The 18,670-nt window shown below is 39.0% G+C and overlaps 1 protein-coding gene across 1 annotated transcript in view; it reads left to right on the forward strand.

The window, feature by feature from the left end:
• The window catches only part of LOC121168042 (WD repeat and FYVE domain-containing protein 2), a 159,053-nt gene that overhangs the window by 72,223 nt on the left and 68,160 nt on the right, over window positions 1-18,670 (forward strand). Inside the window, exon 3 of the mRNA XM_040997808.1 lies at window positions 11,075-11,148. Within this exon, the coding sequence (XP_040853742.1) occupies window positions 11,075-11,148 (74 nt within the window). The remainder of the gene's footprint in view (window positions 1-11,074; window positions 11,149-18,670) is intronic.

The raw sequence follows: 18,670 nt of genomic DNA on the forward strand, positions 1-18,670 counted from the left end.
TCTTCCTCCTTTCCCTTCAACTCTTAATTAAAATTAGTACCCTAATTTTTTTTTTCAGATTTGTTGTTAGAGCTAATATATCCTCTGGCTTGCTTCAATGTCTCTCCATCTGATAGAAGTACCTCAGTTTCAGAGGTACATGCCACTGGATAGAACCAAAATAAATCCATGCTAAACTATCGATTGATTAAGTGTATGCTTCTGGCAAAGGAATACTGTAATAATAATTTTATTTGTTTATGAACAAGTGAATCATTAAGGATGTAACACTTTTCACTGATTTTTCAAATTATCTGTGAGGCTCTATGTGTGTTAAGAAATTTGTAGTAAATAGATGTTTTCCACTAAGTTGTGCCAAGTGTTCAACTTTTTTTCCTTTGGAGAAGGAACTTCTTTAATCATGAACACAGTAGGTTTCCATTATTTGTACTTCCAGCAGACACATAGGCCTCTGATGAACTTTCTTTTCAGACCAAAGAAGAGATGAGGGTCTAAGTAAATGAAAACAGAAAGGAAATATTCGGTTTTTAGGGATTATAACCTGTCCTTTCTCTAGCTTGCTTTTCATCAAACTTGATAAAATCTCTAGAGGGAAGAGATGGGGAAGGACTATCATTCAGTAATTTCAAGTTGGCTCTGAAGAAGTATAGCTCCTTTGGCTGTGCAGGCACGAGAGACAGACCTGGGGGAAGTAACGGGGGCTGAGGATGGCAAGTAAGGAGTCTGCTTGAGTCTTTCCAGCATTAATAGGAATACTAAGAATACGTGGACTCTGAAAAACTGCTGACCCGTCCCTTCCTACACACACACATACACACACACACACATTTTGTTATTTTAATATTCTCTGTATTTGAATGTCAGTGAAAGTATAGAAGAGATTCTTCATTTAGTAGGCAGTTTGCAAGAAGGACTAAGTTTGCTGTAGCACCATAGCTGGCGTAAGTTGCTCAAGATGCACTTATTGAAAGATTGAATCTGATAATCAAGTTGAGTTTCCCTGATGACATCATCATTCATTTTCCTAGTGACTGAACATGAACATTGAGAAAGAGGACCCTCTGCTACATTTATATAGTTATCTGTGACATTCTAGTAAATGCCACATGCTATTAGAAATGACACTATTGGAATCCGCCACCAGGCTACTGAACCAGCATCTGATTATTTTTTTCTTTTCAATTTGAGGGAGAAAGAGAGAGGGAGAGAGAGATCCACTAGTTCACTGCCCAAGTGCCCAAGAACTGGTAACTCAATGCAGAGCTCTCCTGTAGGTGACAGGGACCCAACTGTTTGACCTGCTGCCTGCCAGAGTGTGCATTAACAAGAAGGTGGGATCACAGGTGGAACCAGGACTCAAGTCCAGACATCCCAGTCTGACTCCAGTGGCATCCTAATTGCTATAGCAAATGCCCACCCCAGAATCCACATTTGAATAAAACCACTAAGTGATTTGATTAGACAATAATGCTGAAGAAAAATTTCTTGTGACATTGTGGTTAATATGTTGATGATATGCATGTATATGTATGAACACATGTGAAACCTCATGCATCACATTGATTTGTAAATACACATGCTGGTCCTTAAGCACTTACTGCATGCCTCCGTGAACGAGCCACCAGTCCAGGTGGCAGGGCTTTGGTAATGAACACAGTGCGTTTGGTGAGAATGACTTCCGTGCTCTTTCGTTGTTAGATGATTCTCTTGCTGCGGGGAGGCAAGAGAAAAAGGGCTGTGTTTGTCATGATGGCAGAGATTGCCTTTTTCTGTTCCTGGGAGTCGTATGCATTCAGATGACACAGTAACTGATTTCTGAGCTAGAATTTAAGCTTTGTTTAACTCGAGCATCTGATTATATAAGGAAATAAGCTACATTTCAATCAGAGAACTTGAAATAGGTTTGGCTCTCCGGGCAACTGTTTTGCAGTAATTTCTATGGGAGGCTGTTAAGGGTTACCCAGCCTTATGCTTAAATGACAAGTGGAATTAGTTGCGAAGTTTGTAAAAAGGTACCACCTCTATATAGGCTGTAACTTAGGCATTATGAAGCAGGCATGACAACAGTTTTTGTTTATACTTGTGCTAGCACGTGATAAGTAATATTACAAATACAGAAGACAAAAAATATTCTGAGCATTTACAATATGACTTATTTTCATTGTTTTTGTCACTCTCAAATGTGATATCTGTTTTCTTCTGGGTAAGAGAATTAATGCTTTGTAGTTCTGAGAAGAAGTTTAATGGAGAAAATGAATTGAAGGCACTGGCTAGATAGCAAAGGCTACAGTTCTTGACAGGGAGCCAGCCAGCCTGCGGGAGGGCGTCAGGCCCTGTGGTCTTGAGGGATTGACTCCTAAGGAACAGTGAAGAGCAGACATCTCCTGATCAAAGACACAGCCCTGCCTGGGGAATGGCTGTGCTCTTTTCCAGGAGCCAGGAGCAACTGGGCCTGCATGGTAAGTGTGCTTGCTCCTGGGCCAATCAGATTTTCCCGGCATTTAGAGTAGGAAGTCCTAGTCCTTGCCTAAGCAGGTTCGTTAAACTGAGAACACAGAAAGCCCAGAGCTCACTGTGCATGGGCAAATGGAGCTGCTCCAGTGAACAAGAGAGAGGAAGGCCACATCCCAGGTCCCACACGTCAGAAATGCCACCTGATGATAATTCCCTCTCTCATCTTCCTAATCCCCTAAATCAGGCTCAGCTTCTGGATTCAAGAGACACCAAATATGCCCATTTGTACCTACATTCACCCAGGGCATTCTCTCTTAGTTGTGACTGAAAATAGTTGAGTAAACTTACTCCTGATCAGATGAATCTTAGTTGTCACCTGTACATTTGGGGGGGGGGGTGTCTCAGGAGGATTGAGCTGTAGCCCTATTGGGGTGAGGGGAGCACAGGCTTGGACAAGAGAGGGCTTGTTAATAAGTAAAGCAAAGAGTAACATTTTGTCCTGTTTACTTCTTTGTTCAGTTCATTCAGCAACTGTTAAGTGCTTATTCCAAACTTGAGGCTGCACAGTTTATTAAGGAGGCAATAGCTACAAATGGCACTCAGTTCGTGTGTTCAGGGTTCTCTCAGTTGCTGGAGAAGACAGGTGTTTGCTGAGGACTAGCCATGATGCATAGGGACTCTTAGGAAAGTAGACAAGGTGGGGTCACAAAATCTCTGAAGAAAATCCTGTGTTCTCCATAGGGCGTTTAGGTAACTGATGCTTTGTATTATAGCTTCCTTTAAGTCAGCTGTTTTTCGTGGATGAATGAGGAATCAGAGCATTTCCTTATTGCATATGATAATACATGAGGTTTCTTTGAGATGGTATTAAAAGATGTGCATTTTGGTACAATTTTTTTTTTAATTTGTGTATGAGGGATCTTCAAAAGATTCATGGAAAGTGCTTATGAAAAAACTGTGTATGAATTTTACATATTTTACACCAAAACCAACTTGTCTTACAATTTCATTTTTGCATGCACATTTTGAAGCATCCATGTATACTTTCAGAAAAGGATATTGTCCTGGAATGTCTTATAGAGTGATTCTGCCTAAGCCTTTAAGGAGAGGCTTTTCTTAGAGTGCAGTTAAATTTCCTTTGCAGCCATAAAAATAATGATTTTTTTTTTCAGGCTTCTAGTAGACACCATTTCGACTACCACTTTTGTATTATGCTAGAGAGAAAAGGCCCATGAAAATTGCAGGCATTCTCCCACTTTGATAGTTGAGATTTTAGGTTTACTTTAGCACCTGGGCTTGCCATTCCTGGGGCCAGACAAAGGAGAGGCGGGGAAGAACCTCTAACAAGAGAAGGGCTTGCAGGTGTGGGAGATTGAGTTTCTCTGTTGAAGGACTGGGTGTCATGGCTGGGCCTGGGAGAACAGGTAATCCTTGGGTGAATAGGTAGCAGGAAAGGGCCCACACCGGGAGAACCAGGACCTCTGTGGGTTCTGCTGTTGCCAGGCCGGACAGGTGGGATTTACTTTGGCTCCTTAATGTTTATGATTTTTGCCCCCAAAGTAGAACAGAAGATATATTCTTAAAGATAGTTAACAAAATAAAAGGCACATGGCAGTACAGTAACCTGTCTCCTTCTTCTCCCCTCCTTCTGCCTTGGCCCCATGGGATAGCGTCCACGCAGCTGGGGCCTCCCAGCTTTCTCATGTGTGGAGTCACCCCTCCATCTGCTCAGCCAACTTAAGCACATGAAGGCAGTCTTGAACTGTCTGCTTTGTGATTTCTATCTAAGGTCTGGTTGAGTGAAAGGCTGTGTGTAAGCGACCACATGAATATTCATCTGAATTCTGAGTTCAGTGGAAATGTGTGTGTTCCTTGTGCCCTTAGCTGATATGCTGTGTCCATGACCGGTTTTGAAGTAATTATCTACCATAATACACAGTGCCCATGTCACAAAAAAGCACCAGTAGGAATATTTTTCATTTCTGGAGACCAGGAGCCCTTTGCTGTCTCTGAAGGAGAAAGTTTCTGCTCCCATATACCACAATCTACTGGTGCTCTCCAAGAGAAAACTGGTTCCCCTGAGAAACTGACCCCTTATCCAGGACGGGGACAGGTGGAGGGGTAAGCAGTCTCTCTTGTTTACTCCAGGTGTGCACAGATAGAAGTGTCTGTGTGTATCATGAAATGCAAAACTTTGAGGGCGGCACCTCTAAGGGCCTGGCACTTGGTGCTCCTGAACTTGCCAATGAGACACGGCCCTCTGGAAACTTTCCCAGAGATCTTCATTTGAGTTTTCTTCTTGTCCTTCTATATACATATCCCTTACTCACAAAGCCTTACTTCTGTCTGTTATTTGGTTTTCTTTTACAGCTTTTTAAGCCATTTTATAATTCTTTGTGAAATTAGATTAGAAAGACATGAGGTCAATAAGCTAAGGCAAATAAAGATGAAGTTTGAACATAGTTTATTATTGTTTATATTAAATTCACCTCCAAAAATACATTGCTCCATATGAAGTAATTAACTGTGTATTTCTTTAAATATTTTCTTTAGTAATGAGCATTTAATCTGTAGGTTAGAACCTGTGCCTCATTGGGAACTGGAATTCAGTTTTCATTTTTGCTTCCAGTTTGCTGAGTCATTTTGGCAAGTCATTTATATTTGCTGTGCTTTGAAACCTAATAAATTTACTATTTGTTCTTCAGTTTCCAAAAATATTTTGATGATTAAACATATCAAATAGCTAATTCTACAATATTTTCAAGGTTTTTAAATTAAAAATTTGTTATCATTACTGGTATTATCCTGCTAGATCTTGTTACTAGGAAAAAGCAGGTTGGTTTGTGAGCTTGTGGCCGGGTTGCTTCCCTTCTCCCTTTGGTTGAGAAGGACTGGATGCAACAGAAAACTTGAAATTGAAGACTTTGTCAGAGGCCCACATAGGCATGTATCTCTCTCAATTATATAATTAATATTAAAAAGAAAATAAAAATTATTATAAAAATTCAGGATTTGGACAGTAAATCAATTTGTCTGTCTCATATCTGGGTTAGGAATAAGTTTTTTTTTTTTATATAAATTATAAAAGTTAGCTTTTCCATTTCTAAGATCTTCAATTTAAGCCTCATTTGTGAGCTTGTCTTACGTCTTTTGCTGGATCTGTTTGAGTTTTGGGGAATAGATTAGTCCCAGAAAAGATATTTAGTCATGAACTTGGTGGCTTTTTAGTGATTGCTTCGGTGACTTATTAAAAAAATTTTAGCTCAATTAAGAGAGCTTCTTAGCAGACTAGGAGATATTTGTATAATTGCATATTTGTATAATTTACGTGTTTGTGTAATTCTATTATTTCAAATAATTCTTTTGTTCCTGGTTGTAAAACATATTACTGTTTATTGGTTTTTCAATATAAATTATTATGGAACCATTTATAAAAATCATCTATTATTATTTTCATTTTTAAAAATAGTAATGTAATATGGAATTTTATCTTTGTGTTTACAAAGAAGAAAATATACTCAAGAAACTTTTGATTTTTAATGGAAATGAAGGAACATATAAATTATCCAGATGAAGGAAGCCACATAGTATCTAATCTGAGTAAATACAGCATTTGGTTAGCATACTCTGGTTTGGTTTTCATCTGACAGAGCCTTTTAAAATTTACTACAGTTGCAACTTATAAGTTATTTTGAAGGGAAAAATGACAACTTCTAATTCAATGTAACTTTATTAATTTTAGACAAGCTTGAAAAGAAAACAACTGGTTAGGTTTAGTAGAGTGCAAAAAATTTGATTTAAATGAAGAATACTTTTTAGTTCTAGACAGTTCAAGTGCTAAATATGCATGTGCTTAATAGAATAAAACATGGGTTGCATACTGCAAACTTGAGCTACATTATCCTATGATAAAAAGGGCTGAATGCAATAGTACTGGTAAGTTAAATTTTTACCTTGTTGGGTGTATTGCCTCTTAGGGGCTCTGCTAAAACCTTCCTTATCAGAAGATCCTGGCATTTTACCTGGTAACCATACCTGAAGTTTTATTCAGTATGTACCAGTGCTTACTTAATTTTTAAGTTCCAACAAGAACATCTCTTGAAACAGATTAGTGTCTCCTGCCAAATGACACCGTTACTATCATAGTCAATGTAATTAGATTTCATAGCTTAACCTTCAATGAAATGTGCTTATTTGACCAAAGGGTAACCAATCAGCAAAGGATGATGAATTAGTCACAAAAGGAAAGAATTATAGACCTCAGCTATAGAAATTAGAAAACTTACCTCCAAACAAATATTTTCAGGTTGCTTCTTTCCAACTACATTTTTTTCAAGGCAAGGGTTATGTATACACACACACATACATTGTGCAATAGAAGTATTGGAAGCACAAGTAACCAGTTCTATGCATTTACTTATTGACCCTGGTGAGGGTGATGTTGGTCTCCTGAGTCCTCTTTGTCTAAGGCTCATATCCTTTGAGCTTTCCCCTTCAAATGATGTGATCATTAAAATTATCACCCACACTGGGGCTTCTCTTTGTTTTTCCCTGAACTTTAAACTGATTAGCTGCCTTAAGTTACAAAGACTTCATTTTAAAAAACATTCAAATGCTATGAAGTACTTAATTTTAGGTGAAAATTTGACATGCCATTAGGTCTGTCCTGATATTAATATGAAAGAATAAAGGAGCTTGTACACATTTCTGTCTTATTTGTACCTTTCATTACTTCTCAAAATTTTACTTTGTTGGGATGTCGTTAGTTTGGACAGAATAAATAGATAGGAAATCCTATTTTAAGATAGTATGGAAAATGGATTCCATATTGTATTATCAAAAAAGTGAGATCATTTCCTTTTACATGGTATAAAAACAGGGGAGAAAAAAATAGGAATCTCAGGCTCAGTGTCATCGTGATCTGTGGCAAGGCCTTGCATTTCTCTCACTGAGTCAGTCACAGCAGTCTCAAACTACATATAACATGACAGCTGTGAGAGGCCTTGGTCTGGGGGTCCCTCCATGGAGCTTCTTCAGTGTGCTTGTCCTTACCCTTGGAGAGGCCGGTAAAGGTGAGGAGGGGGAATAAAAATATTTTCACATTGGTATTTATTTCATCACAGTTCAAGGTTGCAGTTTTGAAAACCAAGTCAGTAGAGGGCAGCTGTGCCCTTCTGGTCAGCCACTTCAGTCTCTATTTGAAGAAAGCAATTTCAGATGGGAAAATAAAATAGTTTCCTATGACCCAGTGTGATGGCTAAATATTAAATAGTCACCTTGCAAGTGCTGGGATCCCATGTGGGCACTGGTTCCTGTCCCAGCTCCGTTTATGGCCTATGGAAGCAGTATAGGATGGCCCAAGGTCTGGGAACGCTGCACCCGTACGGAGACCTGACTCCTGCCTTCGGTTTGACTCTGCTCCAGCCATTGAGGCCACTTGGGGAGTGAGATCTGTCTCTGTCTCCTTCTCACTGTAGATCAGCCTTCCCAATAAAAAGAAATATATATTTTTAAAAGTTTCCTGGTCACTTTGTCTCTAACCTGCACTTCAGTCATATAGCATGTAAAGAAGAGGTCTTCCTTGTGAAGGTATCTCACGTTTGTGTCCTAAATGCAATGATTATGGCTAAATCCTATTTTGTTGGTTTCCACTTTTTCCTTACTGCTAAAGGAATCTTTTTGTCATTTGGCCAAATTTTGCCTTTATTTTCTTGTGTCTCGTTGGCCTTCCCTGAATAGTTTTGATCTTTGGATATCTGTCTTGCATGATTCGGAATTATTTTATATTTGATATGATAAGTAGGCTTTCATCGGTAGCAATCTAGTTCATTTTTGTTAAGGTGAGGTTGGAAATAGCCCTCTGTGAAAGTCTGTCTACTTCCCTAAAAATTAATCTGGACACCAGTATTCGTATAAATTTGCTTCCTTCCTCCTTGACTCTGCCAAGGTCAATGGGAGACCATCCCAGGGCCTGCTCCTGTGGAAACATGAGACATGATGTGAGCGGCCACATAAGGCTCACCCACCAAAAGCCTTTCCCTACACTAACCCGTACACAGGCAGGTAAAATTGCTGTTTCTCCCTGCCACCTCTTTAAGTTGATGATAGTGCCTGCAGGATCACCTGAGTTAAGGCTTGAGTAGCTCTGACTTCTCCCCTTTGGAACATCTTGGGTTCGGGCATATGAGTTCTAGAATAACAACATTTCTGTTAAAATTTCCTTTGTGTAAGCGCCTTTATACAAAAGATCTTTTCTCTTGCTTTTGAATTCTGGTGGTGTTTCTTACTATACATAAGGTGAGTTCAACCAAGGAGGTCAAATTGTCATGCAGCTCCTAAATGTAGTTGCTATCACAATCCATAAATTCCTTAATACAGCAGTGATACCGCTTATATCCTTGTGTTCCTCCTGGAGCTTAGCAAGAACTGTAAATATTTGTTGAAAGAATAATAAGAGATATAGTAAATAGAGGGAAAAAATAAGGAATAGAGAAATAACAATGTAGAAATAGCAGTGTAGCCTATGCAGTGTTGTAAAGTCTTTTAAATCACATTCATGAATCAGTTGGTTTTCTAACTATAGCATTACCAGAAATGAACGGTGAAGGAAATTACATAGAAAATACTCATAGTTGAAATAGTAAGGGTGTTTGTTGGCTCAGCTCTACCCACTTGGGACTACAGTCAGGTTTTGCTTTGTATGTTCATGCTTACATTCTAATAATTTAGATATTTAAAATAAGCATTAATTGGGACAGCAAAATAATATTAAAGACAGTGTCTCAGAAATAATCTTGTCACTTGAACGCAAACATTGTGCTTAATGTGTGTGGAATTTGCATTGTTTTGCTTTTGCTGTATATTAGCTAGCATGATAATGTTCCATGAAATCACTAGCTTTTAATACTCTACACTTATTATGAGATTAAGAGAAGTCGCATCATAACATTTGTGTAGAAGTTATGCCAAATCCATATAGGTCAAGATGATTAAGACCGATGTTCTTAGAGCAGAGCGCTCCATATCCTTAGAGTGCTGTTCCTCAGCAGGGAACTAAGGCAATCTGGGTTTGTTTTGCGACGGAACCAGAAGGAAGCTGGTCAGCTGTACTGATGGGAGTTTTTAGGGAGACTTTGTTTTTGGATGCTTCTGTTTTCTGAAAATGTCAAGGTAGGAGATTAGCAAAATAAGTATTTTATTCAAATTAGAGAATCTTTTGTTGTTGTTCTGGGCTTTTTTTAGAGAATGAAAAGAAATTTCTAAGCAATGTTTATGAAATGACTCTGTTGGTAGAACTCAAAGTTCTTTTATAGTTTCAGGATAATCTAAGTTGGCTGTTTGAATTATGTCTTTGAACCTTTTCCAGGTTTTTTTTTGCCTGTATGACCTTGAGTAAGACATCCAGTCATAACTATGAAAAGTAGAAATAAAAGTATCTGATGCTGATTATGCTTATGATGATAAATAGTTCATGGTCTACAGGGCTACTGTCTGACTCTGCAGGCAGATATTTAGAAATTGTGTTGGACTTTTTAGAACAATCCTTTCAATATGGAATAAATTGTGAAAAAGCCCCTACTCTTAGCAGCAAGCATAGATAAAGAAGGCAGGAACCTGGAAGTGGGCAGTTTAGTAAGCACTCACTCACCACAGGTGGCTTCAGGGGTTAGTACTCAGTTTATTTAAGCTCACAGGTACTAAGTCAGCCAGTCTTGCAGAACAGAGTCCCTGTCCAGGACTGGGTGTACCTGTTCTCTTGGTCACTCTATGTTGACATCGTGTTTGATTTTTTTTTTTAAGATTTATTTATTTTATTGGAAAGGCAGATGTACAGAGAGGAGGAAAGACAGAGAGGAAGATCTTCCATTCGCTGATTCACTCCCCAAGTGACTGCAAAGGCTGGTGCTGCACTGATACAAAGCCAGGAGCCAGGAGGTTCTTCTGGGTCTCCCACACCAGTGCAGGGTCCCAAGGCCTTGGGCCTTGGGCTATCCTCGACTGCTTTCCCAGGCCACAAGCAGGGAGCTGGATGAGAAGTGGAGCCACCGGGACTAGAACCAGTGATCATATGGGATCATGACGCGTTCAAGGCGAGGACCTTAAACATTACACTAAGGCGCCGGGCCCCAACACTGTGTTTTAGATAAAGACAAATTCTCTTTAATTTTCAATCAGCAGCCTCCCTGAATGCCAACAGCAGAAGATACCTTTAGTTCACATGCCCCCTACAATTCCGCTTTCTCTACTAGCATGGGTATATGTTTGCATGAGGACAGTAATGAGATCATCTGCTTCATAGTTAAGAAAGGAGAGGTTGTTTCTGTTTCAGATTGTCTCTGAATGGAACAGAGAGATTGGGGACAGAAAGGTTACACAGCACAAGGCATTGCTGATCTAATCCAGCCAACACTAACGCTGATAGAACAATCTGGGATCAAGTCTTCAGAAGCTTTCCCAGTTTGTTCTAGTCCTTGAGAGGATAACTGAAAAACTGTAAACTAACTGTTTCAGTCGGGAAGTAGCGGGGGGAGAAGAAGAAGCACTCTTAGCTGGCTAGGCACTCCTGAAACAAACAGAACCGTCGTTTTGTTAATTTCATCAACATGTTCATTTCTTTCAGCTCCATGTTCATGCATGTCTTTTAACCCGGAAACAAGAAGACTGTCCATAGGTCTAGACAATGGTACAATCTCAGTAAGTACACATAAATAAGATTTCCAGTTGAAATACTTCCTTTGTATTAAGAGTTACCGATTAGAGTTTTCAAATTAACATTCATTTTCTTGCTAAATAAAGTAGAAGTTGCAATATGGCACGTTGTGGCAAGGTTGAGATTCTTTGCAGGATGATCTGTCATGGATCTCTGCTTACTTGACAAGTCCAGTTTGGCCTGCATGTACACAGTGGCCAGGGTGGGGCATTAGGAAGCTAGCCACTACTGCATGAATCTGCAGGAGTGAGGCAAGCTGTGCCACTAGCTTTGCTGTGTTACTGAACTTAGACCAGATGGTTAAACCGCAATGTCCTAAGCTTTCCCACACAAGCAGCAGAACATGGCAGGGAGAGGAGAGGCGGGGAGGACACACTTTCTCTTCCATCTGAATGTTGTTATTATTGTGTGTTTTGATGTTCTGTGTTCTTCCCTTCTTTCTTTTGCTTTTGGTTTCTCACCTCCCTCTAGCATGCACATGGAATTCTGTAAATGTGTGTGGATTTGTAAAGCAAGAACAAGATGTGGATATAGTCTATAGCCTAGGTCCTGATAAGTATTAATGTTTTGACTATATATCTTGAGGGAACTGAAGTGATTCAAGACTGGAGTTTCAGGTTTTATTCATCTACTTAATCTTTATACATACAAGTGTCTACTTTTCACTAGCCTATTAACTGGTAGCAGACTAATTTGGCAACTTTTCCGTTTTGGTCAAATTGCCTTTAGTGCTGGACTAGGGTGATCTTGCCTTGGAATGTGCGCATAAGAAGGGTCTCCTGTGGCCACAGCATACCAGAGGGTGAACATCTGCAGAACTGAAGGAAATGACCAGCCTCACTCCTTCTGCCCTGCCCCTTGGCATATGAACTTTGAGAGTTCCTTCCTCAACAGCACAGGACCTGCTTCCAGAGTCTACAGGGGCCTTTTCCATGGACTTGATAAAACCCGAGTTCTGAGAGGTAGACAAAGGATAGCAGATTGAAGTGGGCCTAACGTCCAGGCATGTGTGCAAGTCCCCACTAAGGACTTAGGACTGACAGTAATGGAGAATGAGAATAGAAAAAGGCACGCTGACCCTCTCATGTCACCACACTGTAAGGTAGAACTTCAAGAACTTAGAACTTTAATTCTAAATTTCAACCTGACGTGTTCTTGTAGGTTTTGTTTGTCAAGTTTAGAGGATAAGACTATATTTTCTTTACTAGTTTAGCTTGACTTATAACTTTGAAATATATAGACATACAGCATATGGGTCTTTGTTTATATTCTTGCCCTGCCCTCTGCTAATGTTAGAAATGGGCTTGAAATTTTCTGTTTAATCTATGATCAAAAAGTTTGTTTAGTAGCCTTTATGGAAATACTAACCATCACTACATATAAGTTACACCATTAGCAAATATTTGTGGAATTCCTGTAATATCTATTGCATTTGGCAAACCTGTAAACTTTGTTCCTTAGGAGGACAGAAAAGAAATTTATGGAACATATCTTTATCTGCTTTAAGAAAATCATTTTTTTTTTTGGCCCAGCACCATGGCCTAGCAGATAAAGTCCTCACCTTGAATGCACAGGGATCCCATATGGGCGCCAGTTCTAATCCCGGTAGCTCCACTTCCCATCCAGTTCCCTGCTTATGGCCTGGGAAAGCAGTCGAGGATGGGCCAAAGCCTTGGGACCCTGCACCCGCATGGGAGACTTGGAGGAAGTTCCTGGCTCCTGTCTCCTGGCTCCTGGCTCCAGATCTGTGCAGCACCGGCTGTTGCACACGCCTAGGAAATGAACCATCGGACGGAAGATCTTTCTGTCTTTTCTCCTCTCTGTATATCTGACTTTGCAATAAAAATAAATAAATCTTAAGAAAAAAAAAAGAAAACCATTTTTAACTTCATTTTTTATATTTTAAAAATTATTTACTTGAATGGAAGAGACAGAGTTCCCTTCTATTGGTTCACTCCCTAGTTACTTAAAATGATCTAGGCCCAAAGCCGAGAGTCAGGAACTCAATCCAGACTTCCTGGAGAATGTTAAGAAACTAGTCAGTTGAGCCATCACTGTTGTTTACCAAGGTCTGAAGCTGTAGGAAGCTGGGGTCAGGAGCTGGAATGAGGTAGTAAACCCGAGGATGTTCATATAGAATGGAACTTAAACCACAGGGCTTGTTAACCACATGGCTTAATACCCTAGGAGTGCATATTTAAAAGGAGAGCATGTGAAATAAATTTATTTTCAGTAATAAAATAAATAATATCTTAAAAATATTTTAGATTAATAGTAAAGATTTTAAGTAATAAATAAAAAAATTTGATTGTTCAGTAAACTGAAGTGTTTATGATAAAGGGAATCTGAAAAGTGGAACTGAGATCCACATACTGTCCAACAAATCAAAATAGTGTGCAAAACACTCATTGTCCTCAGGAAGATTTGTGCATAACATATAGTCCTTTGCACTGTTGAAATCAATGTGAGTTGTTAATTGCTGCTCATAAATTTGTCTTTGTAGGCAAGAAGGTTGAGCACCGTAAGTTATAGAGAACTGTAGCTATTGAGTATACGTGGACAGACCATGTTAGCCATTATTATTTTAGTAAATGAAACTGCCAGAGAACTAGAACATGAGTCAATGATAGGGACTTTATCTCCTCCCTAGTCCTGTCAGTATGGTATTGAGATAACAAACCTTACCTTTCTCTGAAATTCCAGAAAAAACACAAGGATAAAATCAAAGCAAATCATAATGACACTTTTTTTTTTGTAGTAAATGAAAGGAATGCACTGTAAAGTATATATTGAATAGTGAATTAGAAATGAAATAAAAGAAATAGAGGCCAGTCTTTGAAACATTTGGCTACGAAGGAAATGAAAAAAGGATAAACTCCGGAAAAGGATCCCTGGGAAACAAGTAGTAAGAGGGTCTGGCTCAGCTTGGAGAATTGAGCTGTTGAGAAGGATAGGAACAATTTTTCAGATAGAAAGGAAAGAAATAAACTTCGTTAAATTTAGAGGCGTACAAGAGGAATGATTTCTATTTTTCTTGTGTAGTAGCTGAGACTACCTAGTGAGAGAGGGTAAAGACTGAATGAAAATATTTTCATATCTGTGTTTTTCGCTCTTTTTGTTCTTGTAGCCTAGGTGCCTTTCTCCATCTAATTCTACCAAGTCCTAATTTTTAAGGCCTCTTTCAAATGTTATCTTTTATCCCTTTTTTTTTAACTCCTCTTTTCTTATTATTATCATTTTATGATACAGTTCTATAGGCCCTGGAATCTCCCTTACCCTCCTACCTAGTTCCTCTTCCCCCCACTGAATTCCCCTGTATTATTACTATAGTATAGTTCTTAATAAACAATCATATGTCCATCATTGCAGGCATGGGCAATGGCATAGAGTCTAACATCCTATTGTCAAGATATAGTAAGCAGTTTCCTGGGGAGTCCATCTTTGATCTGGAAGTAGAGATGCATACTGCATTTTATCCTCATATCTGGATATGATAGTCTCCATTACACAGTTGCTATACATCCCCTTAAATGAAAAGCCACAATACAAAATCAACAACAGGAAGAAAAATAGAAATTTACAATGACATGAAGTTAAATAACATGCTGCTGGATATGATAATCTCCATTATGCAGTTACTATATATCCCCTTAAATGAAAAGCCACAAAACTACCCATTGAAATTAATCTCACACAATACTCAGTGGATTAGCTATTTGTAATACTTCCAACTGAAGTTGGAACTGGGAACTCAATTCAGGTCTCCCACACACCTCAGGAATCATACTAACTGATTCAACACCTCTTGCCTCCTAGGGTCAACACTGGGAAGAAGGAATCAAGAGCTGGAACTGGAACATGAACCTGCATTGTGTTCCTAGCTCCCAGCCTTGATCCAGCCCTGCTCTGAACATTACAGGCATTTGGGGAGTGAGCCAGCATACAGGAACTCTCTCTCTTTAATAATCTCTTTGCTGATGTAAATCCATCATCATTGTAGGTTTTTTGAACACTCCAAAGTGACTACATCTCTGTCCTGTGAAGATTAATCTGATATATGTGTTACAGTTGATTGCAACAAGGAGGGATTGCTGCTCTGCAGAGTGGTTAGCGGCTTAGAATGGTTGCTATTGTATAAATAATTGGTATTGACCATTTTTTTCAGACTGTTTGTGTTACTATAACAGAATATTAGAGACCAGATCATTTTTAAGAAACAGAAGTTTGTTGGCTCACATTTTGGAGGCTGGAAAGTCTAAGGTAGAGGTGGGGCTCATCACATAAGAGTTTCTTGCTGCATTATAATATGACAGAGAGGCAGAGAAGACCATGGAGAGGATGAGAGAGAAGAGAAGAGAGAAAGAGAGAGGAAGAGAGAAAGAGAGGCAAACTCATCTTGTTATAAGGAACGCACTCCCACATTAATGGCATAAATCTATGAACACTGTGACCCCATGACCCAAACAGTTCCCATTGGAGTTCAGTTCTCAACACATGCTTTTGGAAGAATATTTTTAAACTATAGCACTGTGGATAGATGTGTTGTTGTTTGGTAGTTCTTGTGATTGTTATACTCTTACAGTATATATTACTGTTTGCAACTAGAGAATGGAAAGGAATGTGAGTTAAACATTTATTGATCTTCTGCCATGTGCCAGGTACGCTGCTTTACACATTCACGCTGTGTCATTCTAACTTCAGGGTAATCCGGTGATGGAGGGGGTATTACTCACATGTACCTAGATAGGAAATTAAGACTTACAAAATGTTTATACCTTCACTGCTTAGTTAGCTGACATCAAGACTCTTATCCATGAGCCATAAGGCCTAGTTTGTCCTCTGTGGTTCTGTGTCCTTCCTCGACTAAGGACAGTCCTGTGTCTGAGGAGAGAGACCATGTCTGCTTCAGTTTTATGTCCTGATAGACTTCCTGGGCCTCTGTGGTGCTTTGTAAAATGTCAGCTGAATGAAAGAAAGAAAAGATTTCAACTCTTGGTAAAAACAGGAGAGCAAAAAGGCAAATATGCTCTCAACAGGCGACACAGTATATGTAGAATGACTGTGTTGGACAGGAAGAATCTGAAATTATGCTCTCCTTGGCAATCTTTTAATACAGATGTATTGAATAAGCAAGTAGGAAACCAAAGTGGAAATATGACTTACTCCTGTCAGTGTGTTGCACCCTAAAATACGCAGTTAATTAATCTTTCATTATCTCTTTCCCATCTAAGACTAAAAATCTGAAAAACTTCTTGGAATTTTGAAAAATTGAGCCTTCTCACTTCATTTTTTCATTATTTAAAGATTAGCATTTCAGAAATTGAATTGACAGCTTTGAGAGTTTCCCTGTTTCCATCTTTTTCACCATTGTCATTCTTTAGAAAGCATATTCTCAAATCATGCCTGTGAACAGAATTCATGATGGGCTAGGTTTGGTAGAAGCTCATGGAAGGGAACCGTGTATCAAGTTAACACAGAGCACTCAACCCAGGAGTTCTTGCTACAGCAGAGAAGTGAGAGTGTCCTTGCTCCAGAAGCTTCAAGAGACAGAAATGTAGTTGCTGTAAGAGGGGTTACTGCTTTTTCAAATGAAAAGGAGAAATCGCTTCTTTGGATGTTTACTTTTTACCATAATGTAGAAGGATCATCAAATGTCATCAGAGCAGTTTTTGTCACCTGAAACCAGGATTTTGAACTTCAAGTGTTTTTATTACATGCAGAAGGTCTGAAATATAGTGTCCGTGACAGTCCTCATATCTGAGGACAGTAGTCTCCGCAGCTGTGGTTTCTTTTGCTGGTGGTTTCAGTAACTTGTGGTCAACCATGGTCTGAAAATAGTAAATAGGAAACTTCAGGAAAAAAATAGTAGTTCATAAATTTCAAATAACTTTTATTACTGTATATTGTTATTTTATCTTGATACTAGTTATTGTTCATTTGTTACTGTTCTGAACTTACAAATAAAACTTTATCATAAGTATGTATATGTATAGAGGAAAAAACATAGTGTATGTGGGTTTGGTACCATGTGTAGTTGTAGACATCCACTAGGAATCTTGGAACATACCCACCATGCATATGGGGGATCTACTGTATTTCCTTCAGAACAGGGCAAGTTGTCAGTGCAGCACATCAGGAGTTGATATACCTAGCTTTCTAGAGCTACCATAGCTTAGTTTCACATGCTGAATCATATCAATAGAATTTACTTTCTCATTTTTCTGGAGGCCACAAGTCTGATATCAAAATGTTGGTAGGGCCATATTCCTGCAGGCTGAAAGGGACAGTCATTCCTTGCTTTGTCTAAGCTGCTGGTGGTTCCTGGCAGTGCTCAGTGCTCAGTGCTCAGTGTTCTCTGACTTGGAGATGCACCACTACAGATCTGTCTGTGTCTTCATAGGCTTTCAGCTCAGTGTCTTAGATGGCTCTCTTATAAGGCTAGCAGGCACTGAATTTAGGACTTCCGTCAATCCGATGTGAGCTCATATCAAACAATTACATCTTCAAAGACCTCATTTCCAAGTAAAGTTACATTATAAGATTCTAGGTGGGCATGAATTTTAGGAGGACTTTTTTCTTTGTTTAACTCAATACACCTGGTATTATAGCCATGGTGTTTCCCTTAACAGTGTTCTAAGAGATTATTTGCAAATAATTTTGTGACTATGCAGTATGATGCATTCAAGAAGAAATATCTAAAGAGAATGACTCACATTCCTTCTAAGGAGATATAAGAGAATATTAGAATGGAGAAGTCTCTTTATTCTTCTGCACCTAATGCCACCTCTCTAGATTAAGCAATCTAGTAGATAAGGCATATGACAAGAGAGTGTGGCAGAGCTAAGTCTTCCTTGACCCAGGATATTATTATTATATTGTTATAAGTATAATTTAAGACTACATCTTAGTTTTATACCAGACTGATTTCTTCACGTAACCATGATAGGCCAACAGCAAGAATTGCCATAGTGAATTGGGAGCTTGCTGTGGGAATTCATGTAACTCCATGCATCTAGCCATTGTTTTAAAAAAAAGAAGGAGAAAAGAATTTGAGTACTGAATTTAACAAGACATTTAGGATGAGTTCTTTATTTCTATAGGCTATAATGAGCCAACATGGAACAGATCCACATGATGAGGTCACATTCTATAGCCTCCACCTAATGTCTAAATTGTCTGTGCAGTTGTCCATCCCCACTGGATGGTCTTTTGAAAACCTTTACTTTGATTAGCTTAGAAACAGCAATACAACAGTGGACTCCCACTGCCAATTATTATCATGTGCCCCAAGATTTGTTCTTTTGAAGGTCTTATTTTGAAGGTCTTATTTCTCTGCTTTTTAAATTTTATTTACTTGACAGGTAGAGTTGCAGAGACCTTCCATCCACTGGTTTATTCCCAGAATGGCCACAGTGGTCAGTTCAGGCCAGGCTGAAGCTAGGAACCTAGAATAGCATCCTTTTGTCCCACATAGGTAGCAGGGGTCCATATCATCTTCTGCTGCCT

Source organism: Ochotona curzoniae, unplaced genomic scaffold (genome assembly GCF_017591425.1).
Source record: "Ochotona curzoniae isolate NIBS_2020 unplaced genomic scaffold, NIBS_Ocur_1.0 patch47, whole genome shotgun sequence".
NCBI lineage: Eukaryota > Metazoa > Chordata > Mammalia > Lagomorpha > Ochotonidae > Ochotona > Ochotona curzoniae.